This window comes from Accipiter gentilis, chromosome 15, assembly GCF_929443795.1.
Source record: "Accipiter gentilis chromosome 15, bAccGen1.1, whole genome shotgun sequence".
Lineage (NCBI taxonomy): Eukaryota > Metazoa > Chordata > Aves > Accipitriformes > Accipitridae > Astur > Astur gentilis.
In genome coordinates, this window is record NC_064894.1 from 25,035,162 (window position 1) to 25,063,061 (window position 27,900).

Sequence of the window (27,900 nt, forward strand, 5' to 3'; positions counted from 1 at the left end):
TTAATTTACTTCTGACAAGCTGACTGTTCTGTTTTATTTGGTGTAGCTTTCTACTGCTGCTGGAACTATATGCTATTATTGCACGTTAACATTTTAAGGATTTTCTTAATCAATTTTTATTTAACTTGCATAACCAAGGACTGAAAAATAATGTCAGATCATACTGAATAATAGGAAGCTGTCCTGGAGGAACACAGTCTACACATGCATTGAATTTTTTATCTTCAAAACAATGTAAATGCTAATTTTCAGTACTGTGCAGCACTATCTTTTACGTATCTTTTTTTCATGCACTTTTGCAATATGTTCTTTCTGACTGTTAAGTTTAGGAAGATAATCTTTCTGTTCCCAGCCAGTTTTAGTGGTGTCTTCCAGATGCTGCTAGTAAAGTGGCTGCAATAACTTCTTTTCATTTTTAATCAGAACTTTCTGATCTGTTTTTGTAGTAACAAAGAAGGTAACACACCAAATCTATTTTTGTTCCTTCTGTGAGAGCTATGTGAATTGTAGTATAGCTCTTCAGCTCAACAGTGAAAGCTGTGCAGAGTAGACTGTTGAAGACAGTCTTTCATCAAATCAGTGAGAAAACAACAGATGGAGAGTAGGAGAACCTGCCTCTTTTTCACCTCTCTTGCCTTAGAGCTTCAAAACAGTCATTACTGAAAGTCAGATGCTCATTGCCTCAAAGAAGCATAGAAAAGTGTTTCATGTATTTTGTTTGCTCGTGTAAGAGGCTAACGGGAGGCACCTGACAGAAACTGTAATACATCTTCATCTTTACCTGCGAGATAGACATGCTTATGTAGTCACACAAATTTGTTTTCTTCTGTTCTGACCTGAGTCAGATTCTGCTTATAGATACTATAGTGTCTCTGTGGTGAGAAACCTGTATTTTTCTTTAAATCATGGAGATTCTCTTCTCTTCTCTTCTGCATTAGCAGGAAGATTGTTAGGTAATAAAAGATTTTTGTTGCATTAACTTCCAAACATAGTGGAGAGCCAGGAATACAAAAGAGGCAAAATATGCTGTTCTTGTGCATTGTGAAGTTATAGTAGGTGTTCATAGCTAACCTTGGAAGTGTTGTAAATCTTGCTTTCCCTGCTGCCTTGTCAATGTATGGATCACTTGCCATGCAAGTGCTGAGGTGTTTTTTTAAAGTAGCTTTTAATTTGCATGCCTACAGCACATTGAGTCATTATAACTCAATGTTTATAACCTGTCACTAGGTTTATACTATCTCTATAAGAAAGACATTGATTCATTATACAAGATCTGATCTCCTCCTTTTCAGCTTAACAGCATTAAGTTTGTTGTTTCAACTTAGCTCAGTTTTAACATCATAACTTTTTTTTTAAACAGTTCAGTCTAGCTTTTGGTCATATTAAATGTGTATACATTTAACCGTATTAAGGATAGCAGTATTAATGCTGTAGTTGTGCAGTCCTGCTGAGTTTGCATTTAATGTAAGACTGAAATCACTCTTACTTCTGAACTTCATTTTGACTTAGCTGGTAAGCATCCCAGTTGCATTTTTTTTAATAATATTTTTGATGAAGAGATTTTATTTTATTTTGTAGAGGTAACATTTAAATGTATGCTTTCCTGAATTTTTGTTGACTTTGGTTGTGATTACCACAAACTGTAGACTTCTTGCATTCACCTGATGTGTTGAATTATGGCCTCTTCCCTTAACATGCTGTTCTACAAGCGTGTTAGATTAGATTAGAATTCTAGATGCTGAAAAGTCAGTAATTCACTCGAGTAATACGAGAATTAATGCTGCCTGTTCAACCTCAGTTTAGTCTTGACATATTCATTATGCTATGTATTCTTTAATTGCATTCTCAAATCCTATTTTCTTCAGGATTCATGCCTCATGTAGTGCATGAGATGATTAGTAATCACCGAAAAGGGGCAGCTGTTCACTCTTTTAAGTGGTTCTCATTGTTCAGTTATTTGTATTACACAGCCAGTATTTACTCATTTACACCTGATCTGCAGAATTGATGTCCTTGAGGACTTTGTTACAGCATTTATCAAAAAGGCTGAACACTGTTTTTGAAGCAGTCCAGCACTAGTAACTTTATTAAAAGTACTATTGTGATGGTATGCCATGAGGGGAAAGTGAGAAACAATGTTAAGCCAGAAGTGTCTTCTAATTTTCTCTTTTTTTTTTTTTTTTTTTTTTAGATACTTTGACATGCATAGGGCCTATTCTTTTTATCTTTATATAGTAACTTAGTGGTCCCCTTTGGCCTGACAAATGGGAATTTTCATTCTCCTGGATATGCAGTTTATCTTCTAATTTTTCTCCCCTGCATTTTAATACTCGTTATAGTAAAATGTGGTTGAATAAATGCCACAGCATAACTGGCTAGCTTCTTGCTTTTACTTCTTCCTCTCCAGGCCTTTTTATGGTTACCATGAAAAGGAGAGACAGTTTATGAAGATTTATCTTTACAATCCTGCAATGGTAAAAAGGTAAGGATGTGGTGATACAAAGTTGTGGCTGATTTCCTTATAACTTGAATTAAAAAGTAAATTTTGAAGCAGGATTCACCTACATCTTAGCAAAATAAAAGCAACAAAACTATTGTCCAAACTTTTCAAAACACATAAGAAAATTGCTAATTTTAAGTGCACCAATAATCTTTTTAAAGTAGTAGCACATTAGGAAAGCGAGACCAAAGTATACTTGCTTTTAGTTGTCTTGTATAAACTGTAATTCTTGAACACTTGAACAAATTTGCATCAGGTTACTTTTCCTGTAACTCTTAAGGAAAACAATGTACTCGTTCGTATGTTATGAAGTAGATTTTGGTAGTTTTTAAGTCTTTAAATGCCAGCACCAATTATTAAATTTAAAATATACTTGGAAAACTGGATAGGTTTTGTTATTAGACAGTTTCTCTATTTCTCAATAGAGTAATGTTCTGTTAGATGAAAGCACAGTTGATCTCAATCTTACTGTTGCAATAGTTGCAGTAAATTCAGGAATAAGTAAGGAGGAATTATTTCTCAAGCATAAACTGAAATCCCTTGAGTGTGTAATATTACCTGTTGTAACTGTTTTTTTAAAGATCTAATATGTGATCATAAGATAGGATTGTCTAGTTTTTGTTCTAGGCTACTAAAATTTTGCATGATTTTAAATTTGTGTCTTTAATCTATATGCATATATGACGTTACAGTGTTTTCAAACTTTGGAGCTTCTCATGTTTGAATTACTCCTGTTGGAATAAGAAAGGACTGACACTTCACTTAAATGATTTCTTTCATTTTTCTGTATAAAATGTTATTTTTTGAACGTAATTTGTTGCATTTAGAAATGCTTACTGCTTTTCTTTGATTTAGATATATCCTGTTACTTTGAGATAAATTTATTGCACCAATTTATAATTATCCAAATACCTCCAGTTATTTTTTTAGTATGTAGATGTTTAAAAGAGCAGATTTATCATACTTCTAGGAAGTTGTTAAAATACTGCTTCTGTGTATACAGTATGTAACTTTAAAACCATACAGGATATCTTCATATATGTGTCAAGGAGAACTAGAGAGACTTTCAAAGTAATTACTGATGTGTAGGCATACAGCTGCCACAGTTTCTCTGTACAAGGATTTCCATGGACTGTAGTGGCTTTGGATCAGTTGCAGGAATAGTACATGGTATGATGTTTTTTCAGAGTTTGGGGGTTTTTTTTAAGCTGGAGGATTCACAGCTCCTTTGTAATTAACACCCAATTAACACCCAATTATTGAATCATTATTAGCAGAGATCATTTTTGTGGGTCTGTTATTGTGAAAACAAAATTCTGAAGTTAAAAAATAAAACTAAGGCAAAATTTAAGAAGTTTAAGTATTTTGTATTTCAATAAAATCAAATATAGATATTGTTGTACTGGAATGATTTTTTTGGTTTCTATCCTAATTTGTCTTTAATTTTAGAGTATGTGAGCTTCTGCAAGGTGGAGCCATAATGAACAAATCTTACCAGCCTCATGAAGCCCATATTCCCTACCTCCTTCAACTCTTTATAGACTACAACTTATATGGAATGAATTTAATAAACCTGGCTGCTGTCAAATTCAGAAAGGCAAGGAGAAAAAGTAAGGTGTTTATTTCTTAAGACCAAATAATTGTTTTGAAGGCTAAAAGCTACTGTTTTGAACAAAATGTCACTAGCTGTGAGACTTTTGCTGTAGTTCATGGCTGGGTATCACGTGTTGTTTCCCTATAGCTTGCTTTCTGTGAAACAAAGTCTGTGTGTAGCTTTCTATTTTTCCTTTTTGTGCCTATGTATTGGGACTGAGGAAGAGTCTGCTTCCTGAAATGAGATGCTATATATCAAGAAACGTGTGTTCTGTCAGCAGTACAGCAGTGACCATTTTCACAAGATGGCTACACCTCTTTTCAAGTTAGAAGATTAAAAATAGTTGATATTTAGTTGAAGAATTTAGGTGAAAGATAGCATACTAATACTATTATTTTAAAATTTTTATATTTGTTTTTCATCCCCTTATCAATTATAATTAATTTTTTTGCTGCAGTAGTGTCTTTACAAAATTATGGCTAACGATTATGCTCTGCTGACAAATAATGTTTTTAATTAAAATGCTTGTGTTTGTACTAAGGTCATTTGCTCTAAGGTGAAATTTGAAATATAAATGTCTGAGCAGAGGAGGTATTTTAAATTTTCATTTTAAAAAAATTAGTTTGGCATTTTGAATGTACACACTTAAACAAAAATGAAGTTAGGCAAGAACATCCATAATGTTATCTAAATGCTTCAGTATAAAGGGAAGATAACAGTACAAAAACCATAATGTCTTTGGTACTTAACATTTAGAAAAATAAGTATTGTTTACTTAAATCATAATTGTTCCTACAGCTAACACAAGATTTGAAAAGAATAGTAAAGTATCTTTCTGTAAAAACAGCAAATAAGAATCATGCTGACTTTAATTTTGTCCCATTATTTTTATGCATGTATATTCAGACAGTAGATTAGTGCATGAGGTTTCATAACTGATTCTTATATAAAGAAAAATATTCTTTTCATACTCGGCAATAGGCCACACTTTTTGTTGCAGTCAAAACTGTAGGAAGACAAAAGCTCAGCCACAGACAGAGGATCTTCAGTCCTGAGGAAGTATAGTCAGGTAGCTTTAGTCTTCCAAACATCCAAACCGGCCTTCTGGAGACATGCAATGTGATTGTATCGAATAGTTGCTCCCATTCTTTTTCCATAGCTCTTTTCCCTCTCTCTTTCAGATGATAGATGAAAGACATAAGCTATTTATATTCTCCTTCATCATTTATTTAAGGATGGAGAGACCTAGGTCTTGAATGGGAGGAAGAGAGTGAAAGAGGAGCATGGGCTGAGAGCAGTGGACTCTGTTCTGGTAGGGGAGAATCCAGTAGGATAAAAGCAAGAAAATTACAGACTACCTTGTCCTGGCTTGATCGGATAATGGCAGCAGTGCTCCTAGCAAGATTCATACCGTTTTGCTTGGCTCCACATCACATGTATAAGTAGCCTGCCTCAGTCTGTTGCAGTCCCCAGGTGCAGGATCACTATCTACTACTCCTAGCATAGCAGCTGGGCAACAAATGTTTTGTCCCTGGCACAACCTTGTAGAAACAGTGCTGTCAAGAGTCAGTCCCTGCACAGCAGCCCTGAGAAGTGCCATCCTTTCTAAGCTCAGACCTGTTGGGGTGGTGTAGAAGGTACAGCCTCTGCTTATGACTGACACACTTACCTACCTGTTCCACAGCTTCTTGTCTTGGGGGTTTGCATTCATTTTAGTCAAGTGTAGTTTGTGCCATGCAGGCCAGGCTGAGCATTGTTTCTTAGATGGCAGTAAAAGCCTTTGCCTAAAGATGTCCAGCAAACGCTTATTTTTCTTCCCTTGCAGATGACGATATAAAAATCGGTCTGGCAAGGAATAGAAAATTCAATAATAGATCTGTTCCTAAATATAAGTAAGCAGCCTCAGGAGCCTGTTTCCAGTGGTATTTTTCTCACTGGGATAAGTAGACTATTTTGAAGGCTGAGAGAGGTTAGCAGGCAAATTTGTAGTAGCAAGAACACTCTGCCTTCATCAGCCTGTATCCAGAAGATGCAGGAGTTCTTTTTTTCAGGTTCTTCTCTTTATGGATGATGAGGAAGAAGGCTGCAAATTCATTCGTGCACCACATGCCACTAAAGCTATTACAAAACATTTATTTTCAGTAGTCAAATCTTCTTCTGTAATATGAGTCTGAAAGACCTTGATGTGTCTCTACTTCTGTCTTTAAAGATCTTCATGCCAAGAAAAGGGGAATATTGAGTGTCCTTAAATCTCTATCCCTATGAGTAACTTTTCCTGTATCTGTATCTTTATCTGTATCTTTCCTGTATCTGTTTCTTCAGAATTTGAGCCTCGATTTTTAGAAGTATTTGAAAGTAGCATTCGTAGGGAATAAGAAAGGGAGTAATGCACTGCAACTGCTCTAGTGTGGTATTTGAAATGCATACGATTTTTAGAAATAATAGTATATGTTTTACCAGTTGGCCTATAATCTTGCATAGCTACTGTGATGTATTTTCCTTTAAAATATACAGAAGTTCAATCCCATTTCATCAACTCAGAATAGAAAAATGCAGATGAAAAATAACAAGAGATGTTTCCATGCATAGTCAGCTTGCATTTTAATACGGAGAATTAGCTGATATGCCACACAGTAAAAACATGGCTGTATGTCTTCCTGGACCAGCTCTGCCCAGGGGCAAGTTGTCACTTTTGAACACCACAGACACTAAGCTACACTAGGTTTGAGCTGGGTCTGTGCAAACGGGATCAGATATTTTGTGTTGTCTTTCTGGAATCACCTGCTTAGGCATTGCAGTTGATAGACCATCTTAGTGCAGGTGTGGCTGAATGTGAGCTAGCCCCTGCATAAACACAAGCATGTCTTTTCACCACACTTGAGTGCCACATTTCCTGTGTGAGTTTAGTGTCTGTGTGCCATGTCAGTGCGCTCAGGAGTCTGATGTAGGAGCAAGGTTTGCAGGAATTAGTCTGGGTGCAGTAAGATTGGTCTGGAACATTTTTAATTAAGCCTGCTGGATTTCAGTTGCTTCTATTTGTAGCTTCTAAGGCACTTTGGCATGGTGTTTCCCAGCTGCTTCTCTAGTAACTAAATTATTTAGGGCTTTTTGCTACGTGAGATATCACTATCCCTGCTATTCCAAGTAGTGGAATTCACATTGGCAAGACTCTGTTATGAGATCTACTTTAAAATATAGAATAAAAATACATGCTCTAATAAATATTTATTTATTGAAGGCCTCTGACAATTGAATTGTTCAATTAGTGTACCTTTAACAAATGCAAAGTGTTTGCTATTGCTGAAAGTCAAATTTAATACAAAGAAACCTGCTAGTATGTGACACCAACATAGCTGAGAAAATTCAAGATTCAAGCTGGTCTTTCACACATGAGACTGAGTAATTTTCAAGGTCTTCTCCCATTCCGCCTCCCCCTGCAACTTCATTCCTGGGCTTTTTTCTTTCTTGTACCACATCCTGTGTATATTGTCACTCCTTGCTCTGAAGAGTGAAGGTTCAGGAGGAGACCACAAGGGAGACAGTAAATCTTCAGAGGGGACTTCTCTGGCATTACTTTGGAGTACACATCCTTACGCCGAGACCTCTGAGCAAACTTACACGGTGTTTTCTTTATTTGTAGGTCAGACAACATCTGCTTTCATTGCAGGTTTCTACTTACTGCTACTGCCACTGCATCTGGAATATATTGTGTCTTCTCTTTCAGTTCACAGATAAGAAAGAGGAAAAGTGTGAAGTAGAATTTAGTGTTTTCTTTGGCTTCTCATTTCCACTGGGATCTGACCTGAGGACCCAGACACTTGAGAATTCTGAAGTTTATATCAGACTCTCTATGATTTACTTTGAAACTTGCACAAATAGGAAAAGATTGAATTTAGGTTATGATCTGACTAGAACACAGCAAGTGTAATTTTAATAAAGTCTGTGTTGAGAATATATTTTTCTTTTTATATGTATCTACATGTTAGAAAGTCAAATCATTTAAATGATAGCATAGTTACTTTTTGAAGATGATAGGCAGTGCTATTTATTCTTTAGGAGCATTTGGACTGGTAGTATTAAATAATGAATGCAGTTATATAATGATATGTGTAAAAAATATTGTTGCATAAATGAATTCATTTCTCATTCTATTTTTTTTCTAGGTGATACATCAGGTGTAAGTAAACGTCATAGAATTCATTTGCCAGAAAATTCAAACAGTACATCTTTCATTGAGTGGGAAGAAGATGAAATACCAAGGTCAGCATGCCAAATTTTTTTTATGTATGCTGTATTTTTTTATGTACATCAACTTGTATGTAGTACAGGGTTCCAGTCTCTCATTTAAAGGACCCTTATATGTTTTATATGTTAAAAAAAAAAAGTGCTAATGTACACAGACTATAGTTATTTAGTTTCTTTGTATAATTCTGGTCATCTGACACTTTCTGGTATATGATTGTAAAAATCTAACTGGGAGATAACAGTAGAAATATATATGGCAAATTCAACTTCCTGTTTTTTGGAAGATATATGTTTCTAGCTAATGACTTCTGATAAAAAGCTAAACAAGTTTGATAGTTATAGAGAATACTTACACATCAGTTCACAGATCCTGTTTTTGTAATCACCCTTAACTAACATGAGTAGCGTGCTGTCAGAGTATTCCAATTTGCCCACTTCAAAGAGTAGCTACATAAGAATCTCAGCTTAGCATTTTCATGTATGTCTACCATGCTATTCCTTTTTTCTAGACGTTTCCTAGTCTGCAGCTTGTAATTTGTAATAGCTTTACTTCTATAAGAAAAGGAACACATCTGGGGTGTTGGTCTTTTTGGGGTCGGGATGGGGAGAAAAACAGACAGTATCTGGTGCTACCCCGATTGTTATAGTTTACCCATAGCAAGTTCATTCTTTAAGCTACTTTCTAATGCTTGACAAATCCTGTACATGCTCTGTCATTTAGTAGTCTTCTAAGTCTTTGGGTAATTCCCGTCATTCTTCTCTGAATAGCTTATCAGGTTCAATATGCCACACTGCTTAGTTAGCGTTATGTACTGGGAGCATTTGCTTCCCCGTTAGAAAGTAAGTGCCTTAAACCATACTTCGGATTTTTCTAGTGTGCAAAAACTTGAGCTTGTGCAAGGTAGCATCTGTTTTTTTCTGATTCTACTACTACTACTTTAAGGAGGTTTTGAAACAACATTCATCTGATGGTTGTCTTGTGATTTTTACTTGGAGTCAATTCATATCCAGTTATTCTTGGGCTATTTCTTCTCCTTTTTGGCTGCATACTTCATTCGTAGTCCATTTCAAACTCTGTTTGGCTTACTTATGTAAGCCAAGTTACTTAACCTCTTGGGGCATGGATCATAAGTTAGACCAGGATTATCTGATGCTGCTTTACACAGATCTGCGGAAGGCAGATAAAAAGAAAGCAAAGTAGCACTTTCTGGCTGTCAAACCCAGAGAGGGATGAGCATAGCATAGTAGGAGCCAAGGGTGTCTTCTCTGCAGGCACTCATCCTCATGGCTGTATTCACAAGCCTTCTTTCCTCCTCCTTCCACCCTTTTGTGTGTACAGCCAGAGGTGCAGCACCTCACTTGTGCCAGTCCTTCTCCAGCTCTCTCACACGTTCCAACAGTGTAATGTTAGCAGTAATGGGGCAATTACCAAGCCTGTCCGTTTCCCTAGCATTCATCCTCTGTACTTTTGCCAGTAGGAACTTCTTTCTTGAACATAAAGCCTGAATACTACATAGTATACCAAACAAATTCTCTCTAGCGCCATATGCAATGATACGGGTAGTTCTCTCCCTAATATGCTTTACAGTCTCATTCACCATGCCACTTTGGCTTATAAACATTTTAGGATTTATTAGTACAAGATGTTTCTCCTCTTCCTTTTATTCCAAGTGCTAATCTTCCACTTGGATTCCCTTGTAAGTTCATACAGGGTCTTGCATCCCATTTTTAAATTTCATCCTGTTTCTATTATTCTACTTCTAAGTTATCCTGCTTTTGTTTTATGATACTATGATCTGGTTATGTATGCAGTATGTCTACCAGCTTGCCTTATCAGCATATTTCATTAGTACACTCCTGCATTTCCTGCCAACAATATTAATGAGATGTGAAGTAAACTCAGTCCCAGAAACTGGCCTATATTCAGTTCTACGAATTTTGTATCAACCCTCAGTCTTTTTTATATAATCAATAGGAATTTCACCTTTAGCCAGCTCTTAAAATGCTTTAATAATTTAGGAACTAATTTACATCTCCTACAACTGAAATTGTTTCCCATTTGATACTGTGTCAAACATTCCTTTGTCTAGAAAATGCATTATTTTATTAAAGGTGTTCTAGCATGGCTGTCTTCCACATGCTCTTGGATGTACATGCCACTGCAAAGTAACAAACCTAAACTCTTTTCCATTCCTGATTTTACTCTGTTCTGTATCTACACAAAATTAATTGCCTGTTGTAATTTCTCCTGGATTATTTATGGGAGGCATCATCTTAAAACAGTCTTCTTGTAATCAAACCCATACTGCAGTTTGTCTCACTTTCAGATCACCTTCCTACTTTATTTGCTTTAAAATTCTGAAAATTTGCATCTAGGTTGGTTTAATGGACCTGTAATTGTCATGATCAACCTTGCTGAGGATAAATCTGACCCAAATAGTGTATGAGATATCTATCCAAGGAAACCCTTGTAACTATTCCCTAAAATGATTGAGACTCAGATTTTTTTCCTTGCTGTTTTTATTCTTGCTGACTATAGCACGACTTGATATCTGTAAAGCTGCCCTTCTTCCTTTATTTTTGTCTTTCCTTAACATTTGGTTTCTGTGTATAGCTATATCAACAGCTATATCGATTTCTAGTTTCATGTGCAATATCCACACAGTCCCCTCACTTCATTATCCAGTCTTCTTGAGTTCAAGTTCAGAAGTTTTGTGAACTGTTTAGCAAAAAATTTTTAGTTACTGTATTTCACCATCTGACTTCTATTTCCAGCAGCCTTTGGAGTTTCTCCTCTATGTCAGTACTGAACTTCTAAGTCTTTGTTTGTCCTTCATATCAGATATGAAGATCTTGTAAATCTTTCCCTACCTTTCACCTGTACACTTGTTAGTTGTTCTTTCAAGAAAAAGCAAAAGAGGAAAAGACAGTCAAATGTTGTTTGAGACTGCAAAATTTCTAGGGCTGCCTTGTATTCTTAGTGATTGGGATGTCTTTTTAGACTCATTATCCTTGGTTTTGTGTACATTGAGAATCAATTTTGGAGATAGTCCAACGTGTATCTGCCAAGTCCTTGCTGCAAGTGGCAGTTGTCAAGTTCTCTGGTTTAACCAAGCAGTGCTAGTAATTTGCCATTTCTTGATTTTGGAGTAGAATATATCAAGTGGTTGAAATCCGATGCTGTGCGCCTGGTAGTACGTAACATTTTGCATATTACCTAACTTTGAATAATATTAGCAGCATTTTGCATGAATAAATGCTGGTGGTGGTTCCTTATTTCAAAAAACATTTGAGAACTATGCCAAAGTTTTTTGGTGACTCTTCAGTACTAGATAACACCTTGCTACTCTGCCACTTCTCCAGATCAGTACTTAACCCATCCATGTCCTGCCTTGCTCCTGGCAAATCTCTGAATTACTAACTTGCAATTATAATTAAGTGTACTGTATTAAGCCTGGGACAGTTCTTTTAATCTAATTCTAGAGCGATTCTGTTATGAAGTAGACAAACGTCCAAAGCCACTAGTGCCCAGGTATCCCTGATATTGTAAGGCTTTTAGGTACAATACTTGCAAGTGTTATCAGACTGGAACCTACAAAGCCCACCTTAAAATAGGCAGTAGTCACCTGAGCCTGGAAGTGCAATCCAACAGCTTTGACAAGAGGAGTTCTTCACATGTCACACATTTATGTTATCCCTCAGGCAGCTGATAATAAATGATGAAACACTTCTATGAGTTCCAGTGAGAAAACTTTCTGGTAAACATCAGGCTTGGAGTAATCTGCTGGTCAAGTCTATGACTTGGTCATGATGTGTTAAAAGCAGAATGATTGGTAGAATGCTTTTGAGAAACACTTTCTTTTTTAAATCCTAGATTTGCTGTTGAACGCTAGTTTATATGGAAATAGAGAGACTGGACAAATAGCACTATTGCACAGTCTAGCAGTTACGTAATGTACAGATTTTTACTAGGTTTGCAGCTGTCATAATTGCTTTTCCTGCTTGTCAGGATGTACATGTTTTTGTTTAGCTATTTGATTCTTAATAAAATGTGTGCATTATTCAAGTCGCTGGAACATCCTGCAACAAAGACATGTTTTCTTCTATGAACAGAATGTGGAAAACGATTATGTCGAAGTTCAGAGTCCTTATCAGTGTAGTTGAGTGACACCTTTCAGATTCTCTGTGGGCTTAATTTTTTATCTGCTACCCTCAGTTCAACATTATAAATACCTGAGATGTGGTCATCACAGAACTTGTTTCTGTAGGCTGTTATTAGTGTTTTTGAATTAAGATACTCACCTTGATGTCTATTCTTCAAGGTTTTTGAGGGTTTTGATCTAGCTAACTGTATGTAGTGGGCACTTTTTAAATTGTGTCTCCACTATTGCTTTAATTCATTGCCTCAGCATCTGAGGAATCAAACCCTGGTACTTTCTCTGAGCACAGGTTTCATCCTACATTATCACTATTGCTGCTGCTGTTGTTGTTATGATGATGATGATGCTGCCAGTAGATAGTACCAATAAACTTTTACTTTCTTCAGAAATAGGGACTGTTCTTTCTGTCTGTTCTGAAAATATTTTATTTGAAGCTTTTTCTGCAAAGGTATGCTGGATTTTTATGGCAGTTTTTCAACATGGTATGCAGGTATAAAAGGTAATTTTTAATTAATTGGTTTGAGTATTTCAGGTAGCCCAGCCATGGCATCTCAGTGTTGTGCAACCCTGATTTATCTTGCTTCTTCGGAGAATAAACTTTAGTCCTCTTGCAGCTGCATTGCTTCCATTCCTATGCCACCTCACTTAACCCTGCCTTTCATATATCTGTATTACAATTTATACCTTGTGAACTATTCTATCTGCATTCTCTTTTACAAAATGAAACTTAGATGCTATGAAGAACTTTGGCTGGGACTTGCTAAGTCATCTTTTCTAACCTTGTTCTAATACAGATATTCTCAAGTCATGGTATTGACATTACATAAAATTACCTTTTTCTTTCAAAACTGATGCATGTGATGTGAGGCAGGTTGTTAGTCCATTGTATAGGGCAATCTGTGTCAAACAGGCCACTTCTGAGCATCTTCCAAGGCTTAACAACTGCTAATGACCTGAGGTAGTTCGTATTTGCAACTAACTATAGCTAGAAGACTGGACATGTTCTGACTTCTTCATGCTGTCTTCTCACCTGCTAATTGCAGCACTGTAGCTGCTCAGAAATGTGGCTTGATCTGGAAGAGTGGGAGATACTGTTGCTTCATGTATTTTCCTGAGGTGTTGTGCATGTCTTAGGGAAGCAAAACCAGCAAATCTAACAGCTGACCAAGCTATTGACAGTACTCAGATAAAATAGTTCTCAAAGCAGCACGTAAACATGTTAAATAACTGTACCTGAGGACAGTTTGTACTCCTCCCTTTCCCCCTGACATTTTTGTTTTAATGAGAGTAAATTAATATGTTAGAAGGGCCAGTTAAAGCTGCTTTGCTTTCATATGTCCTTTGAGGTTTTTTCCTGAAGTGGGAATAAATGGCTCTGTGCCCTTTGTGGCTTACCTAGATGTTGCAGAAGCTTGTAGTGCTACTGCCCTCACTTCTGCTAGTGCAAGTGTCTAGCTACTCACCTTGACAAGGATGTTAAATGCCCAGTTAATGACCCGGTTGTATTGAGAAGACATTTTTCAAGTCTTATGAAAAATCTTACTGTACACGTCAGTTGTCTCTACTGGCCTCCACATCAGTCTTTGGATCGTGCAGTTTTGACTGCCAGCCCTGCCTTAATCCTAAAAATGTTAATGAGAATTATGATGATAAATCCTAAATTGTTTCAAAAAAGGGCTCTTTAACAAGGGCTCTTTAACAAGCTCAGTGTTTTTAATTTGAATAGTATGCCATGTTAATTTGAATACTGTAGTTTTTGACAGAAAGACTGCTTACATCTGTTTGATTTAGATCTTGGGCAAAATGAGCTTTTCTGCTTCTAATTGCCCAAATCATTTGAACCTTGGTGAGTTACAAAGGACATGCTTCAAATTAATATTATTATGGAAAAAGACTTAAGTTACATGACAACTACCAGTTTGTTTTGAATTCAGAAATGTTGATTTCGATGTTATTTATGTAGGATAAATCCATATTAGAATCCCTTATAAATAAGAAATCTGATTATTTGGAAAGCTCTTGGCCAATTCTGTCTGTGGTATTGATCAGTTCTTAAGACAAATCACTGGCCACACTCTTGATGGGGATGTGGAAAACCAAAATGTGTTTGTTTTTTTACAAAATGTCCAAACTAGTTAAAGGGAAAAGAATGGAAAGCTGTCTTTTTGTCAGAGGAAAGGCAAATGTTTCAGTTTAATAGTTTTACTCATCAAACAAACTCTTCAGAAATAGGTTACTAACACTAAAAATGTATCTTGTCTTAAACTTTTCAAGAATTCTCTTTTTTTCTCTCTTCCACTCCCCGCCCCTTTTTTTTTTTTTAAATTGTATTCTTTTTAAAGGGGAAATCAGTGAAAGTAGAAAGCTCAAGAGTTTTGCTGTTGTATCTACCAAACAAGTCAAGGGCAGATCTTGACCAGATTTCTGGTCATTTACATGTGCCATTAGCAAAAGAAAGTATTAAAATCAGAAACTCTTCTGATATAAATGACCATTGTGTATTGTGGTACCTTTTCATTTGTTCCCAGAAACACTTTGCTTTCATGAAGGGAGCAGACAAAATTTTTGTGGTCTCCTCCCTCATTCTTGTTTCCCAGTGATCTTACAGTTCTTTCTTATTATGTGATCAAAATGCAAGTCTCAGCTTGCCTGCAGTTCCTGTTGCCCGCCGTGCAGGCAGGGTCTGTTTGAATGCTTTGATGAACATGCGCACCCAAAGTGAGTGACATGAAAAGTATGCATTTTGATCATATTATGGACTTGTTTCTCAGGTGATGGCATGACCGGGAAGGGAGGGAAGCGATGACAATGAATTGTCCTTTAAGTATGCATTAGGGCATGGGCAGTCTACTTCTGCTAAGGCTGAGCTGCTTTGGTTTAGGAGTTCTATGATCTGCTCTCTTAATTCTCACAATAACTCCAAAACAGTACTGCTGACTGGAGGATTAGTAATAATATATTAATGCACAGCATCTTACAGTTGTTAATGAATTCTACATAAGTGCTTCACAACTTCTGCTAGACTACTTTCAGATGTTTAGAATAAAGAAATATCCTGCTCTGCCTTCTTTTGCTTTGACCGAGTGAAAAATACATTTACATACAGAGTGAAAAATACATTTACTGAATTAATGCAGCCACAAAATGTGACATCACAAATTTTAAAAGTATGGCTGCCAAGAAATTACTCTGGAAACTTTGTTTTCTCTGCTTTTAAACTATATGTTCAAAATGTTAAGTGTCAGGCAGTTTCTAAAATTGGTTTTCAGGACGCCTATTCCTTTTTTCTTATCCCTCACTCCATTAAAAATCCAATTGCTGAGATTTCTGTTTTGTTTCTCAGTTTCATATTATGTATAACACAGGATTTTACTTTTCAATAAAAATTCCACTATTATAATGTGATACAGGAGGAGAGCAGAGATGATTCTTGAAAGCTGAGTCTGCTGTAGAGAGGTTGAGGTGATCACAGTAAACCCTATCAGCCTTTCAAAGGAGAATATTTCTTTCTTACCCCAGAATCAAGTTACGCATCAGCTGAGCAATTGAACTAGTAATACAAATTGAACTTTGTATTACTGTGATATACAGAAAGAGTCAATGACCAAATAACTAGATCGCCTTTCAGTCCTCTCTGTCTTTTCCCTTGTAAGTGCAGGTAAATAGATACTCTAGGACTGGTTTAATTTCTGCTCACATTTCTAACACTATTTATTTCCATCTTGTCCAGTTCTTTGCCTAAACAGTTAAGCTAACAAGCTGTAAGTTTACTGGGGTTTTCTATCTCCCCTGGAGATTTTTTTTTAAAAAAAAAAGAAAAAAAAAAAGTGCACTTTTCCAGAACTTCATTCTTTTATGGTAAAAATAATTTTCTGATTTCCTTGTAAGGTTTTGGTGTTCTCTCTAACAATGCAGGAAGCTATTTCTGCATTATGCAAAATGCAGTTGGTATTTCAATTGACTGACATTATTTCTTCATAGGTGGACAAATAGATACAGGCGTAATAAAATAGTTATAGCCTAACAATGTTGGTTTTCTCTGTGCGTGATACTGCCACTTAGCAGTCTTACGAAGCAAAGTATTTGTTTGCCAGTGCCTTCCTTATTCTTTATGAAGTTGTTGCACTATTGTGGACCTAATAAATAATTCTTGCTTTTGTAATCACGAATGAATGGGTTTGGTATCTTAAACTAAGTCATATGGTACATTGATACACTTCAGAACTCCATTCTACTGACAAAACTGGGCAGCAGTCAATAAAAGCTCACACTGTGATATCCCTTCAGATAAGTAGCCCTCTTAATTTGTTGTGTTGTGTGTCCCTGTCCCCACACCCTTTCTTGTTTTGAACATACCTCAGCCTTTGCCCTTTGGGCACTAGGACCTCAGTTTGTGGAGGAAAGGGTGGTTCTTTTGGGGGAAGCAAGGAAAGCTGAGGGCCAGGAGGAAGTGAGACAGGAGAAACGTTGCACCCGTTTAGAAGTACTCCTTTGTTCCGTACTTCACTTACAATGTGGACTCTTCACATGGGCTAAGTATGTCAGGAGTTCTGGTGTGGTGGTAAAGCAGTAGAGCACTGAAGCTACCATGAAAGCAGCCCTTTAAGTTTGGGTTCAGGCTGTTTAAACCAATTTAATTGCTGCAGTGCATTTGAGAGAACCTCTTGGTCTTCTGTTGCTTCAAAGTCAGGAAAAATATTTTGGTGCTTTGTTGCAGGAGGCATCCTAGCAGTTTTAGTTAGCTCTCTATTGAGCAAATCTACATGCTTTGCCCCTAGATGACCCTCTTAACGAAAAGCATGTGTCTGAACTAGCTTCAGTCCTAACTTCATGTAGTTTATAGTTTGCTGATGGTCTGTACCATAGGCCTCTGCAAAAGGAGTTTAGAAGTAAATATTTTTCTTTTCTAGAATACTACAGATTGGGAATGTGATGAAGGGGTCAGTTTTGGTTTTTTTCTTGGCATGGTATCTTATCTCTTGATAGTAAATATGATACCCTGAAGCCTTTTAGAAACTCAAAATATTTTTGTGGTTGAGTTCTCTCATGTTTTCTGAGAAGTCATTAGATTTTTGCTCTTACATAGAACAGTTTGAGTTGGAAGGGACCTTTAAAGGTCGTGTAGTCCAACTCCCCCTGCAATGAGCGGGGACATCTTCAATTAGATCAGGTTGCTCAGAGCCCCATCCAACCTGATCTTGAGTGTTTGCAGGGATGAGGCATCTACCACCTCTCTGGGCAACCTGTTCCAGTGTTTCACCACCCTCATAAAAAATTTCTTCTTATATCTAGTCTAAATTCATCCTCTATTAGTTTAAAACCATTACCCCTTCTCCTATCGCTTTAGGCCCTACTAAAACGTTTGTCCCCATCTTTCTTATAAGCCTACTTCAAGTATTGAAAGGCCTCAATAAGCTCTCCCCAGAGTCATCTCTTCAGGCAGAACAACCCCAGCTCTTTCAGCCTTTCCTCATAGGAGAGGTGTTCTATTCCTCTGGTAATTTTGTGGCCCTCCTCTGCACCCACTCCAACACGTCCGTGTCTTTCCTGTGCTGAGGACCCCAGAGCTTAAGGCAGCACTGCAGGTGGGGTCTCACCAGAGTGGAGCAGAGGGGCAGAATCACCCCCCTCAACCTGCTGGTCACGCTGCTTTTGATGCAGCCCAGGGTACAGTTGGCATTCTGGTCTGTGAGCTCTGTGGCTCATGTCCAGCTTTTCATCCACCAGTACCCCCAAGTTCTTCTCTGCAGGGCTGCTCTTGATCCCCTCATCACCCAGCCTGTATGGGTACCAGGGGTTGCCCTGACCCAGGTGCAGGACCTTGCATGACAACTGCACCACTCAGCTTGGTGTTGTCCACAACATAAGTGAAGCAGTTTAATTTTACATTTCTTTCAGATTTCATTTTTCTAGATGGTTAAATACTTAATTTTCAAAGAAGATGTCAGGGATATCCAGTTTTTAATTACATCAGCTACTACCTCCTTGCACTATAGTGACTTCTATTCAAAGCTTATAGAAAACATTGAAAATATTAATGAATTATATCTTATATTCCATGCCGAGATTTTTGAAGCTGTGTGTATGTCAGGGAATGTAGGAATACAAGTAGATGTTGTAAGTCACCAGTTAATTAACCTAGACAAAGGGTCCTAAAGAATAGCATTGTTTTAAGCATGGGGAGCTTTGGGGAGGGTTTCTGTGTTTCCCTAAAAATTTTCAGAGGTAAACAGCCTTCCACATAAACTTGGGAGAAGGTTTCTCTTTCCTAGCTTCCTCCATGGACTCCTTAAAATTAGTTCACTGACAGCAACAGGTGGAAGGCCACTGACCTTAGCAGATCTGAAAAGGCATGGCAGGAAGATGATCATATCATTATACAACAAGCTTGAATCTGTTTGTAGTATTTTAAGTCTTTACCAAGCCAATTATCCTTAGTTCTGCTCATGTTTGGGGTGCTAATACTCTGTTTATATGCACCAGGCTACCTCTAAGCCCCTAAATAATTTTAAAAAATCTGAAAAATAAAACATTTTTTGCTTCATTTCCCTTAGTTGGAAATGTGAAACTGCTTTGCATTGCTCTGAACTGTGAATGAGAGAGAAAAATTCTTGCCACTATGTTTTCTGGGCGCAAGATCATGCAAATGCAGGTGGTTCTATTGGCTGAGAGTTCTGTAGAACATTTCATCTTGTATTTGAGGAGAACATTATTGTAATTGCTGTAGTATTTACAGTTGTTTACCACTTCTTTCTCTCCTCCCTACAAAAGAAAAAGCTAATCCGTGTAAGTTGAAGGTACAAATTTCTCGTCTAATTAGACTTGAATATGACCATTAATTTAAGGACTTGCAGGTGAGGATGAGAACTGGTAATTCTGTATTCAGGTACTCGCTTTCATTCCCCCTGAAATATTTTAGATGTTAGTCCAGTTAGAAAACAGTGATGACGCATGTTTCAAAATCAACATATTGATAAAATTAACCTCTGTGGTATTTATGTTGTCACAGCTCTTTAATGTTGAAAGGTGTTGAGCCACAAAGTACCTGTGAATTGGAGGTGGATGCAGTAGCTGCTGACATTTTAAATCAACTGGATATTGAAGGTGAAGTGTTAATAACTTTTCCATGTAAAATGTTTTACGACAGGAACTATATTGTCATCTTTTTTTAAGGCTCATCTTAGTTAAGCCACAATCCAGATTTCAGTGTTAGTGAATTGTCAATCTACAAATTTATAAAGTTAAAAAAAAATAAAAATTGAATGAACTCTGAAAAAAACCAGGTTATAAGAATAGCCTATTGTCAGAACAATAGAAAGATACCTTCTGTTATGCATTAACAAAAATATCAGACCTATAAGGAGAATAAGTGAAATATCAACATGAAGTATGCGTGTGTATGTACATATATACACACACGTACTTGGTGGGAAGACCAGCAAAAGCCAAAGATATAGATAACAAATAGGTCTAGAAAACAAATGAAGTTACACCTTAACTTCTACATAACACTGAATCCTAGAGTAAGGCCAGAATTGCAATTAAAAAAATAATGGGTTAGAATGACAAAAGAGATGAAGAGTGTCAGAATCTAATTTGAGGGGAAGAATGCTTCATCACATTGATGGACTTCCCTTCATGTATTATTGTGTATTTCAGCCCAGATTGGCAGGAACCCTGGTTTGCAAGCTATATGGGAAGACGAAAAGCAGCGACGGAGACAGAAATGTGAATCTTCTCAGATTAAGCCACCTGAGTCACAAGGTAAAAAAAATAAAATTGTGTAGCTGTTTACTGAAAACTTTGAATGAGAAGCAAGCAGGAGATAGAATTTAAATCAGTGTATCAAGTTTGAGGGCTTTTTAGATGTACTGTTTTTTCAGTTCTAAGCTTACTGATTGCCCAGTATGTGTATACTAATTTTAAAAGCAAGATATATAACCCTGCCTGAAAACATCATGATTCAACTAGCTGCAAAGCATTCTAGGCAGAATGAGTGATAATGACAGTTAAGATTGCATGCTTTATGATGGAAAACATTTAAATGTTTAAATACTGGCAAAATTAAATCTCTTATCCTGAAGCTTTCCATGGTAGTTCATGCACAAGGGCAGTTCCTTTGAATTTCTGTGGAATTAGAGCTAAGGTGATATTAGACAAACATTCTAAAAGGGTGGACAAATCCTTGTATTTCTGTGTAAAATTCATTGCTCAGGGAAGACCGTGCTCTGCAAATCAATTGCATAATGAACAGAGCTATTCTCTGCAGAACCTAGGCCATGTTTTGTTTAAAATATGAATGATATTTGGCAAGTAAGCCAGAGGATTGCAAGAAGAAAAGAGGCAGGTTCCTGGCTAAGGCAGACTGCTTTCTGACTGTGTTTTTTTCCTGTGTTTCTGTGTAATATTATTCAGGCTGCATAAACCAGACTTTTCAAAATTGTTCACTGATTGTTCTTTTCCTGCATGCTCACCTTGGTGTAATTGAAATACGATTTGTAAACGGTCTTGATACTCACAGTTGCAAATGAGATCAATGGGAGTATGTGTGGTATTTTAAAGTGTTTAAATATACTTGAAAAATCACCCCCCAAATTTGGCATTTAAAATTAGTGGACACTTCAACTTTGAGCCGTTTCCTAATAGAATTAGTAATTTTAGCTGCTCTCTGTGTTGAGGGGTCAAAGTAAAACTGAATAACAAATATTTTTCAAATTTTAAAGACCGTGGATTTGTGCCAGCAACAGAGAGTGAAAAATTTTTTCAGAAGAGACTTAAAGAAATCCTCAAGCAAAATGACTTCTCTGTGTAAGTGTTTAGCCATTTGCCATAAAGTATAGTATTCCATGCAAACCTTAAATATGCATTTAAAAATTGGTTTTCAATTAACTAGAACGTTGTCAGGATCAGTGGACTACAGTAATGGATCAGAGGAGTTCTCTGCTCAGCTAACACTACATTCTGAGGTACTTTCTCCTGAAGCCTTTCAGTGTACGCCAGCTAATATGGTAGAAGTGCATAAAGATAAAAAGATTAACAAAGGTGAGTATTTTTAATAGCATAATTGTTTAGGTATAAATCTATGTCATGCTTTGGCTCTTTATACTATTAGCAGAAGTAAGCCAAGGAAGATCTGATTGTCAGTTATGAAAAAATGAAGAGTAGTTTTGCTTTTATTTTTATCATTGTTAGACTAAGTCTTTCTAAAATTGCGATAGCAAATAATGGAAACATACCTGAATAATAAAATCCATTTTAAAGTGGCTTGCTTTCATAATGTATTGATGTCTGTGACTCTTTGAAGTTTTATCCTTTCTCTTTTTGTTTTTCTTTTAAAGAATCCAGTAGGATGCATACTGTTAAAGAAGAGGAAGCACTTATTAATGAAGAAGCAATTTTAAACATTGTGGAGAATAGTCAGAGCTTTCAGCCTTTGTCTCAAAGACTGAGTCAGACTACAGTTTTTAGTGAGTATAACTGGAATGTCTTTTCTTCCAGGTTATTTTATTGTTCCACAGTCTTTGTTGTGTTCACTTACATTAGCAGTCATGAAAGAAAGTAAGTAGTTTACCTTAGGGAGTTTGTCAAGCAGATTGAGACTTCACACACACACCACCACCAAAAAACCACCTTATATTTTCTTAAAATGTCACCACGACAGTGTATTTGCAGAGGCTACTATGCTTTACTGGTTCACTAAGCATGTCCTCTTGCCACGTCAGCTCAATGCAATCTCTTATGGGTATTGCTCTTCCTTATGTTGCTAGGGTTATAGGACTAAAACTATCAGAATAAAGAGGATTTTGATATATATCCATGATATTCTTGCAGTTACTGCATCTTTCATATAGTTATGGTAGGGAACATGCTCATTGGCTATCTTTAGAAGCTCAGCTGTCTGGAGATGCTGGGGGATACTAGGCTGATAATGAGAGGCAAATTGCAGCAGAGCATTTCCCAAAATTTATGGATACAAAAGAATGGTTGAAGGCAAAGAAACAAGAAGTAAAACATTAAAGAGGGGGAGAAAAACCATGACAGCAAACAAATGTGAATGGCATGAGGGGGAAACAGCAATAACACAAAAAAGGAGCTTGTACGAAAAGCTACTTCAGGTAGAAATAGCTCAAATACTCTAGAGGAGATGAAAAGCGTATAGTTCATGCTATCTCGTATATATACATTCTTATGTAAACATAAGGTATAATGTTAATATGCACTAAAGTTGATACTACAAGGTGGAGAGGTCGGGGGGGAATATCTAAAACCCACAGCCTCCAGTGCTTTTGATACATATGGTGTGAATATGTGCATGGGCAACAAGAAACAATATGGGCAACAATATATATCTATGCTTAATACAATATACAACAATATACAGTCTTTTCTTGCAAAGAAGGGAGGAGTGGATGGAGTGAGATTAAAAGTATTTTTTGGTGCTGTTTTATTTTTCACAAAGTAGGCAAGACTTTGGTTATGGAAGTTTTATAGGCAAGGATTTAGATTTATCGAGAGAACTATAAGTAAAGAAGTTATGTGGGAGCTGGTAAACATGAGTATTGATTTTTTTTTGGAGTGAGAAGGTTGTATTGAGAGGATGAGAAGTGGCTAAAATAATATATAGGGTATGTCTTATGACTATGCATTTGCATTGCTTAACCAAATAGGAGTATTGAAATGGTCTGGTTTTTCCAGTCGCTAGGGAATCAAATGGGGACTTTGACTTTTTCTTTCCCCCCCTATCCCCCTTCTCGTCCCTGTCTCCCCTGTCCCCTCTTTTCTTATCATGGGGCTACTAATTGCTGGTGTCTTCTGTGGCCATGAGTAACATGCTGCATCTTTGGGTCTCTTATGCTCTTTCATAGCATGGACTAGTCTTTATTGTGCCTTTGTACAGTCATGGCATCACAGGGGCTGTGAAGTGCACTACTTCTGCTGCTGTGAAGTACACAACAAGGTTTATATTAATGGGAAGTAAAGGATGGAGTTTAATGATGGACCTCATAAAGGGCAAAGGACCCAAGAACAGAAAGTACAACTGAAAGTGGGTTAATTCAGAAGTCTGGCAAAGGGGATGGTTTCCATTCTGAATGGTTGCATGGTGTCTTGTGAAGCCTTTGTAAAGTATAGAAAATGCCTTCCTCACCAATGTTGAGACCTATTTTATATGATTCTCAGGATCATTGTAAATCATATGATATTTCCTGAGGAAGGAAAGTAGAGATTGTAGTTCTTCAGCCAGAGGAGAAGGAGAGAGAAGTAACAAAGATGCCTGGTAGACTGGAGATCATAAATTGGTTATGAGGTCAGATGAAAGGTAAGCAGGAGGAGAGTGAGAAAAAAAATTGTGACTTGGAAGGATGTTTAAGAAATAAAAATAAAGAATGAGAAGGCAAGTGCATGAGTTAGTTTAAGCTTGGGTCAAATAAAGGAAAATAAAAAATAAATTTTAAGGGAGGAGTGAAAGCAGGTAAATTTTCAGTGTTTAGAGGAGCCCAGGAAGAGAACATGTTATAGTGAAAAGAAGAGGGAGATGAACTTAAGAATTATAGTAAAGGACAGAAAGAAAGAAGTAGTTGGTCAAAATCAGCATCACTTTTCATGAGATGCAGTGATTGAAAGTCTTCCAAGTGATACAGAGAGAAGTGCCCAACAAAGTTAATGCAGCCGTTGAAATGGTGAGAGCAAGAGAAGGCAGTGATGCTTCAGAAGCTGGCACTCATGCTGAAATAAAAGGGGAGAGTGAGGCTTTATTGAATGTGAGGAGGTAATAGGAGGGTGGAGAGAGAGAAGTGCTTCCACTAAATCTACTACAATCGGAAGAGGAGGGCAGAAATAAAAAAAGAAGGTTGTCAAGATTCTAGATAAAGACCTAGAAAAGATAAATCATAAAATAAGATATGAAAAGAGCTTTGTTTCTGTAGCCTGCCTTGCTTTAGACAGTAATGAACTAGTAGATTTTAAAATGTTGAGGGGTTTTTTGGTTTTGTTTCTTCGGTTTTGTTTTTTACTGGTAGATTATAACTACTCATTTACAAGTAAAACAAAATACAGATTCTACTTCTATGGGCTTTTTCTGCAGTGGACAGTAGTGCTGATGAGGCCATGATTGATCTGTTGGCTGGATTGGAAAATGATGGATATCAGATGGGACATCACAAAACACTCTCTCACCACCGTTCTCTCGGAAGCTGTCGAAATTCTCAGAACAGTGATGATGAAGAAAATGAACCACAGTGTGAGAAAGAAGAAATGGAACTTAGCTTGTTAATGTCCCAAAGGTGGGACAGTAGCACTGAAGAGCCTGGGCCAAAAAGAAGGTATGTATGTGACTTTCTTTTCTTAATATGTTCTTTTCTGCCAGATCGTTCCTCCCTCCCACCCTGTTTTCAAGTGTGCTATGAGCCCAGTGAGCTGTAGAGGACTCTGTTGACAACATTGGAAAAATCTATGCAGATCTTCAGATAGAATGCAGTTGTTCAGATGATGCTGTGAATTATCAGTTTTACACTGAAATAAAGATTAAATGTTTAGGTTTGGCTAGACCTAAGCTTCTAGTTTGCTATTTGAGGAAAAATTAAGTTTTTTGTCCTGCAAGTCCAAATACAAAAAACTTTAGTTCTTATGTCATTTTAGAGGTCACACCTTGGATGTAGTACAAATGTTAAAGTGTATCTTGTGCATCTCATGTGCCTGTAACTTTTACTGAAGTGAATATTTAAGAAGTATTCTTGTAAAGACTGACCCAGAAGCCTGAGAAAAACATCCATTTGTTTCCATGCTCAAAGCTTAAATCAAAACATGAATGTTGCTCACTCTGCTGGACTGCTAAAGGTCAGCAGCTTGAATATTTTTAAGGCCAAGATTCTTGGAACACCTTCTCAGGTTGTAATGACCTTTTGTACAGTCTGCACCGACAGGTGTTGAAAGAGGCTATATCCAGTTTCTCTTCACCCTAGCTTTGGGCAGACCTGCTGGTATTTATAATTCTATTTGAAAGATGAGAGACTTCACAGGCATAATATTTTGATATTTGGGTTTTTTACATCAGAAATCATAATTATACTATGATTTGGAGAGCAAGAGAGGCATGGAAGTATTTCATCTTTTCTTTCCTGAAGACATACAGAAAAGTTGTAACAGTATCAGATCATTAGTTTCCTGGTTTTAGAGATAATTCATCTCTAAACCTACTTTTCCTATCTGACCTTTGATTTTCTTTGGGTTTTTTTCCCCTCACAGTCATCTGAAAAATTGGGATTTCCATCTAAAACACTTAACATTAATCTTCAGTTTAGTGGTAGTTTGTGTGTAAAACCAGCCTGTATCTTGCAGAATTTATTAGCTCAGGCACAGGTCTGTATGGACATGATTGTACAACTTCTGGGGTCAAGTAGGATCCTGAAGCAGTTAACTGCTTTTATGCAGTAAAGAATCCTATTTAAAAACGCATCAGACTTGATGAGCTGGCTCATGAATAACTTGCTCATATATGCCTACATCTTAATCCCAGACAGAAAGCACTAGGAAGAATCTATATACCTGGTGCCTCCACAGGGAGTCAGCTCATGTTCAGAGGGAATTACAAGCTTTGTTTCAGTGTGATCTCTGCAGAATTTGGACTGACTTCAGAAGAGAGCGTGGACATGGGTATCTCTGCCCCCTGCATGATTCTGCTCGTGCATAAAGAGCCACTTTGAGTCTGACGATGGATCCAACCTTATTCTGCTGAAGTTCAATCTATCTGTACTGCTTCCTAATGTATCCTACCCCATTCATATTATCACTTCCTCTTACATTTTGTGTTCACCAATCTTCCATTGTCTCAAAAAATACGTTGAGATAATGAGGAGTAACAGCATCCTACTGATTTAATTCAAAATGGACTGGGTTTGATTTGTGCTTAACTGGAGAAAAAAGCCCATCAATACAAATTTTCCTAGAATCTAAACTGATGGGCTTGAATGCAGAGAGATACAAGTTATCTGCAGAAGTTGTCTCCAGCCTGACTGGGTTTTCTAAAATTGACAAAGATCTGCTTCATGCACAGGACTATAGCATAATTCAGGTTGGAAGAAACATCTAAATGCTATGTAGTCCAGTGCCCTGGTCAAAGCAGCTTTGGTTAGATCAGTTCCTTGTCTGGTCAAGGTTTGAGTATCTCCAGAGATTGCATAGCCTATATGGGCAACATGTTCCAGTGTTCGAACACCCTTGTAATGAAGAATGTTTTCCTTGTACGTAACATTCCCTGAGGCAGTCCCGTGCCCATTGCCCTTTTCATATCACCGCACCCTTCTGAATCTGGTTTCATCTTCTCTCTACCCACTCATTGGATACTTGACAAGTGCAACAAGATCTTATCTTAGTTTTTTTCTCAAGGATTAATAAATCCTGTTCCCTTAGCCTGTCCTGATACATCATGTGCTCCAGGCCCTAGTCACCATGGTGCTCCTCGGCTGGATTTGCTGCAGTTTGTCAGTGTCTGTCTTGTAGTGGCATGCCCAAAACTGAGCACAATACTCTAGATGCAGCCTCAAAACTACTGAAATTGGCTACAGTCTGGCAGTCACAGCCCAAGATGCAACTGGCCTTCTTTACTACAAAGGCACACTGCACACTCTCAGATTCAACTAGTTGTCCACCAGGGCTTTTGTATCTTTTTCTGCTAAGCTACTTTCTAGCCAGCTCTCTCCCTGTCTATAGCAGTGCATGGGGTTATTTCATCCCATTTGTGGGACATTGGATTTGTCTTATTTGAAGTCAAGGAGATTCCTGTCAGCTCATTCCCCAGTGTATTGAGATCTCTCAGAATAGCAGCCCTACTCTGCAATTGATTGCTCTCCACAGTTTTGGTATTCATTTGCATATAGAGCTGAATGTCTTTGAACTGTACTTTTCCATGTTTTGGAAACATTGAAGAGAGAGAACTAAGCTCACTTAGGTCATGGCCACTGTGTACCTAGCTGTGCTTGTTGGGTCTCTTTCAAGTCATGCTGCTTCCAGACTTGAGTTAGTCTGGAATTATATAGCCATATTTGAGCCTGTTGTTCCTGAACTAATAAACATGGCTAGATCTAAGCTGGCTCAGTGCTGAGCACATTCAGATGACTGTGGTGTTGTGATACATGTAATTCATGCTGTGGTCAAACTTCACAGATAAGAGTTCTGCAAAAGTCGACTGCGTTTAGGTTATTGTGGAATTCCTTCCTGTAACTTCAAAACCTTTGTATTTATACCTTTTAAGGTACTACAAAATAATGTCTTGATATATCAAGCTACTAGGATAGATTATTATTATCTTAAAAACAAAAACAACAAACCAAAACAAACAAAAAACCCCACCAAACCTCAGTTCCTTAATATTTATCTGGATTTCTCTCTTGCAGCCACAGAATAGC

General features: G+C 37.2%; 1 protein-coding gene across 3 annotated transcripts in view; it reads left to right on the top strand.

Moving 5' to 3' along the window:
* REV3L (REV3 like, DNA directed polymerase zeta catalytic subunit) overlaps positions 1 to 27,900 on the top strand; it is a 126,187-nt gene that overhangs the window by 49,437 nt on the left and 48,850 nt on the right. For all 3 annotated transcript variants that reach the window (XM_049817863.1, XM_049817864.1, XM_049817865.1), the window contains exons 3-11: positions 2,408 to 2,482; positions 3,950 to 4,110; positions 8,258 to 8,354; positions 19,509 to 19,603; positions 20,159 to 20,263; positions 21,223 to 21,307; positions 21,393 to 21,541; positions 21,838 to 21,966; positions 24,582 to 24,819. In XM_049817863.1, the coding sequence (XP_049673820.1) occupies positions 2,408 to 2,482; positions 3,950 to 4,110; positions 8,258 to 8,354; positions 19,509 to 19,603; positions 20,159 to 20,263; positions 21,223 to 21,307; positions 21,393 to 21,541; positions 21,838 to 21,966; positions 24,582 to 24,819 (1,134 nt within the window). The remainder of the gene's footprint in view (positions 1 to 2,407; positions 2,483 to 3,949; positions 4,111 to 8,257; positions 8,355 to 19,508; positions 19,604 to 20,158; positions 20,264 to 21,222; positions 21,308 to 21,392; positions 21,542 to 21,837; positions 21,967 to 24,581; positions 24,820 to 27,900) is intronic.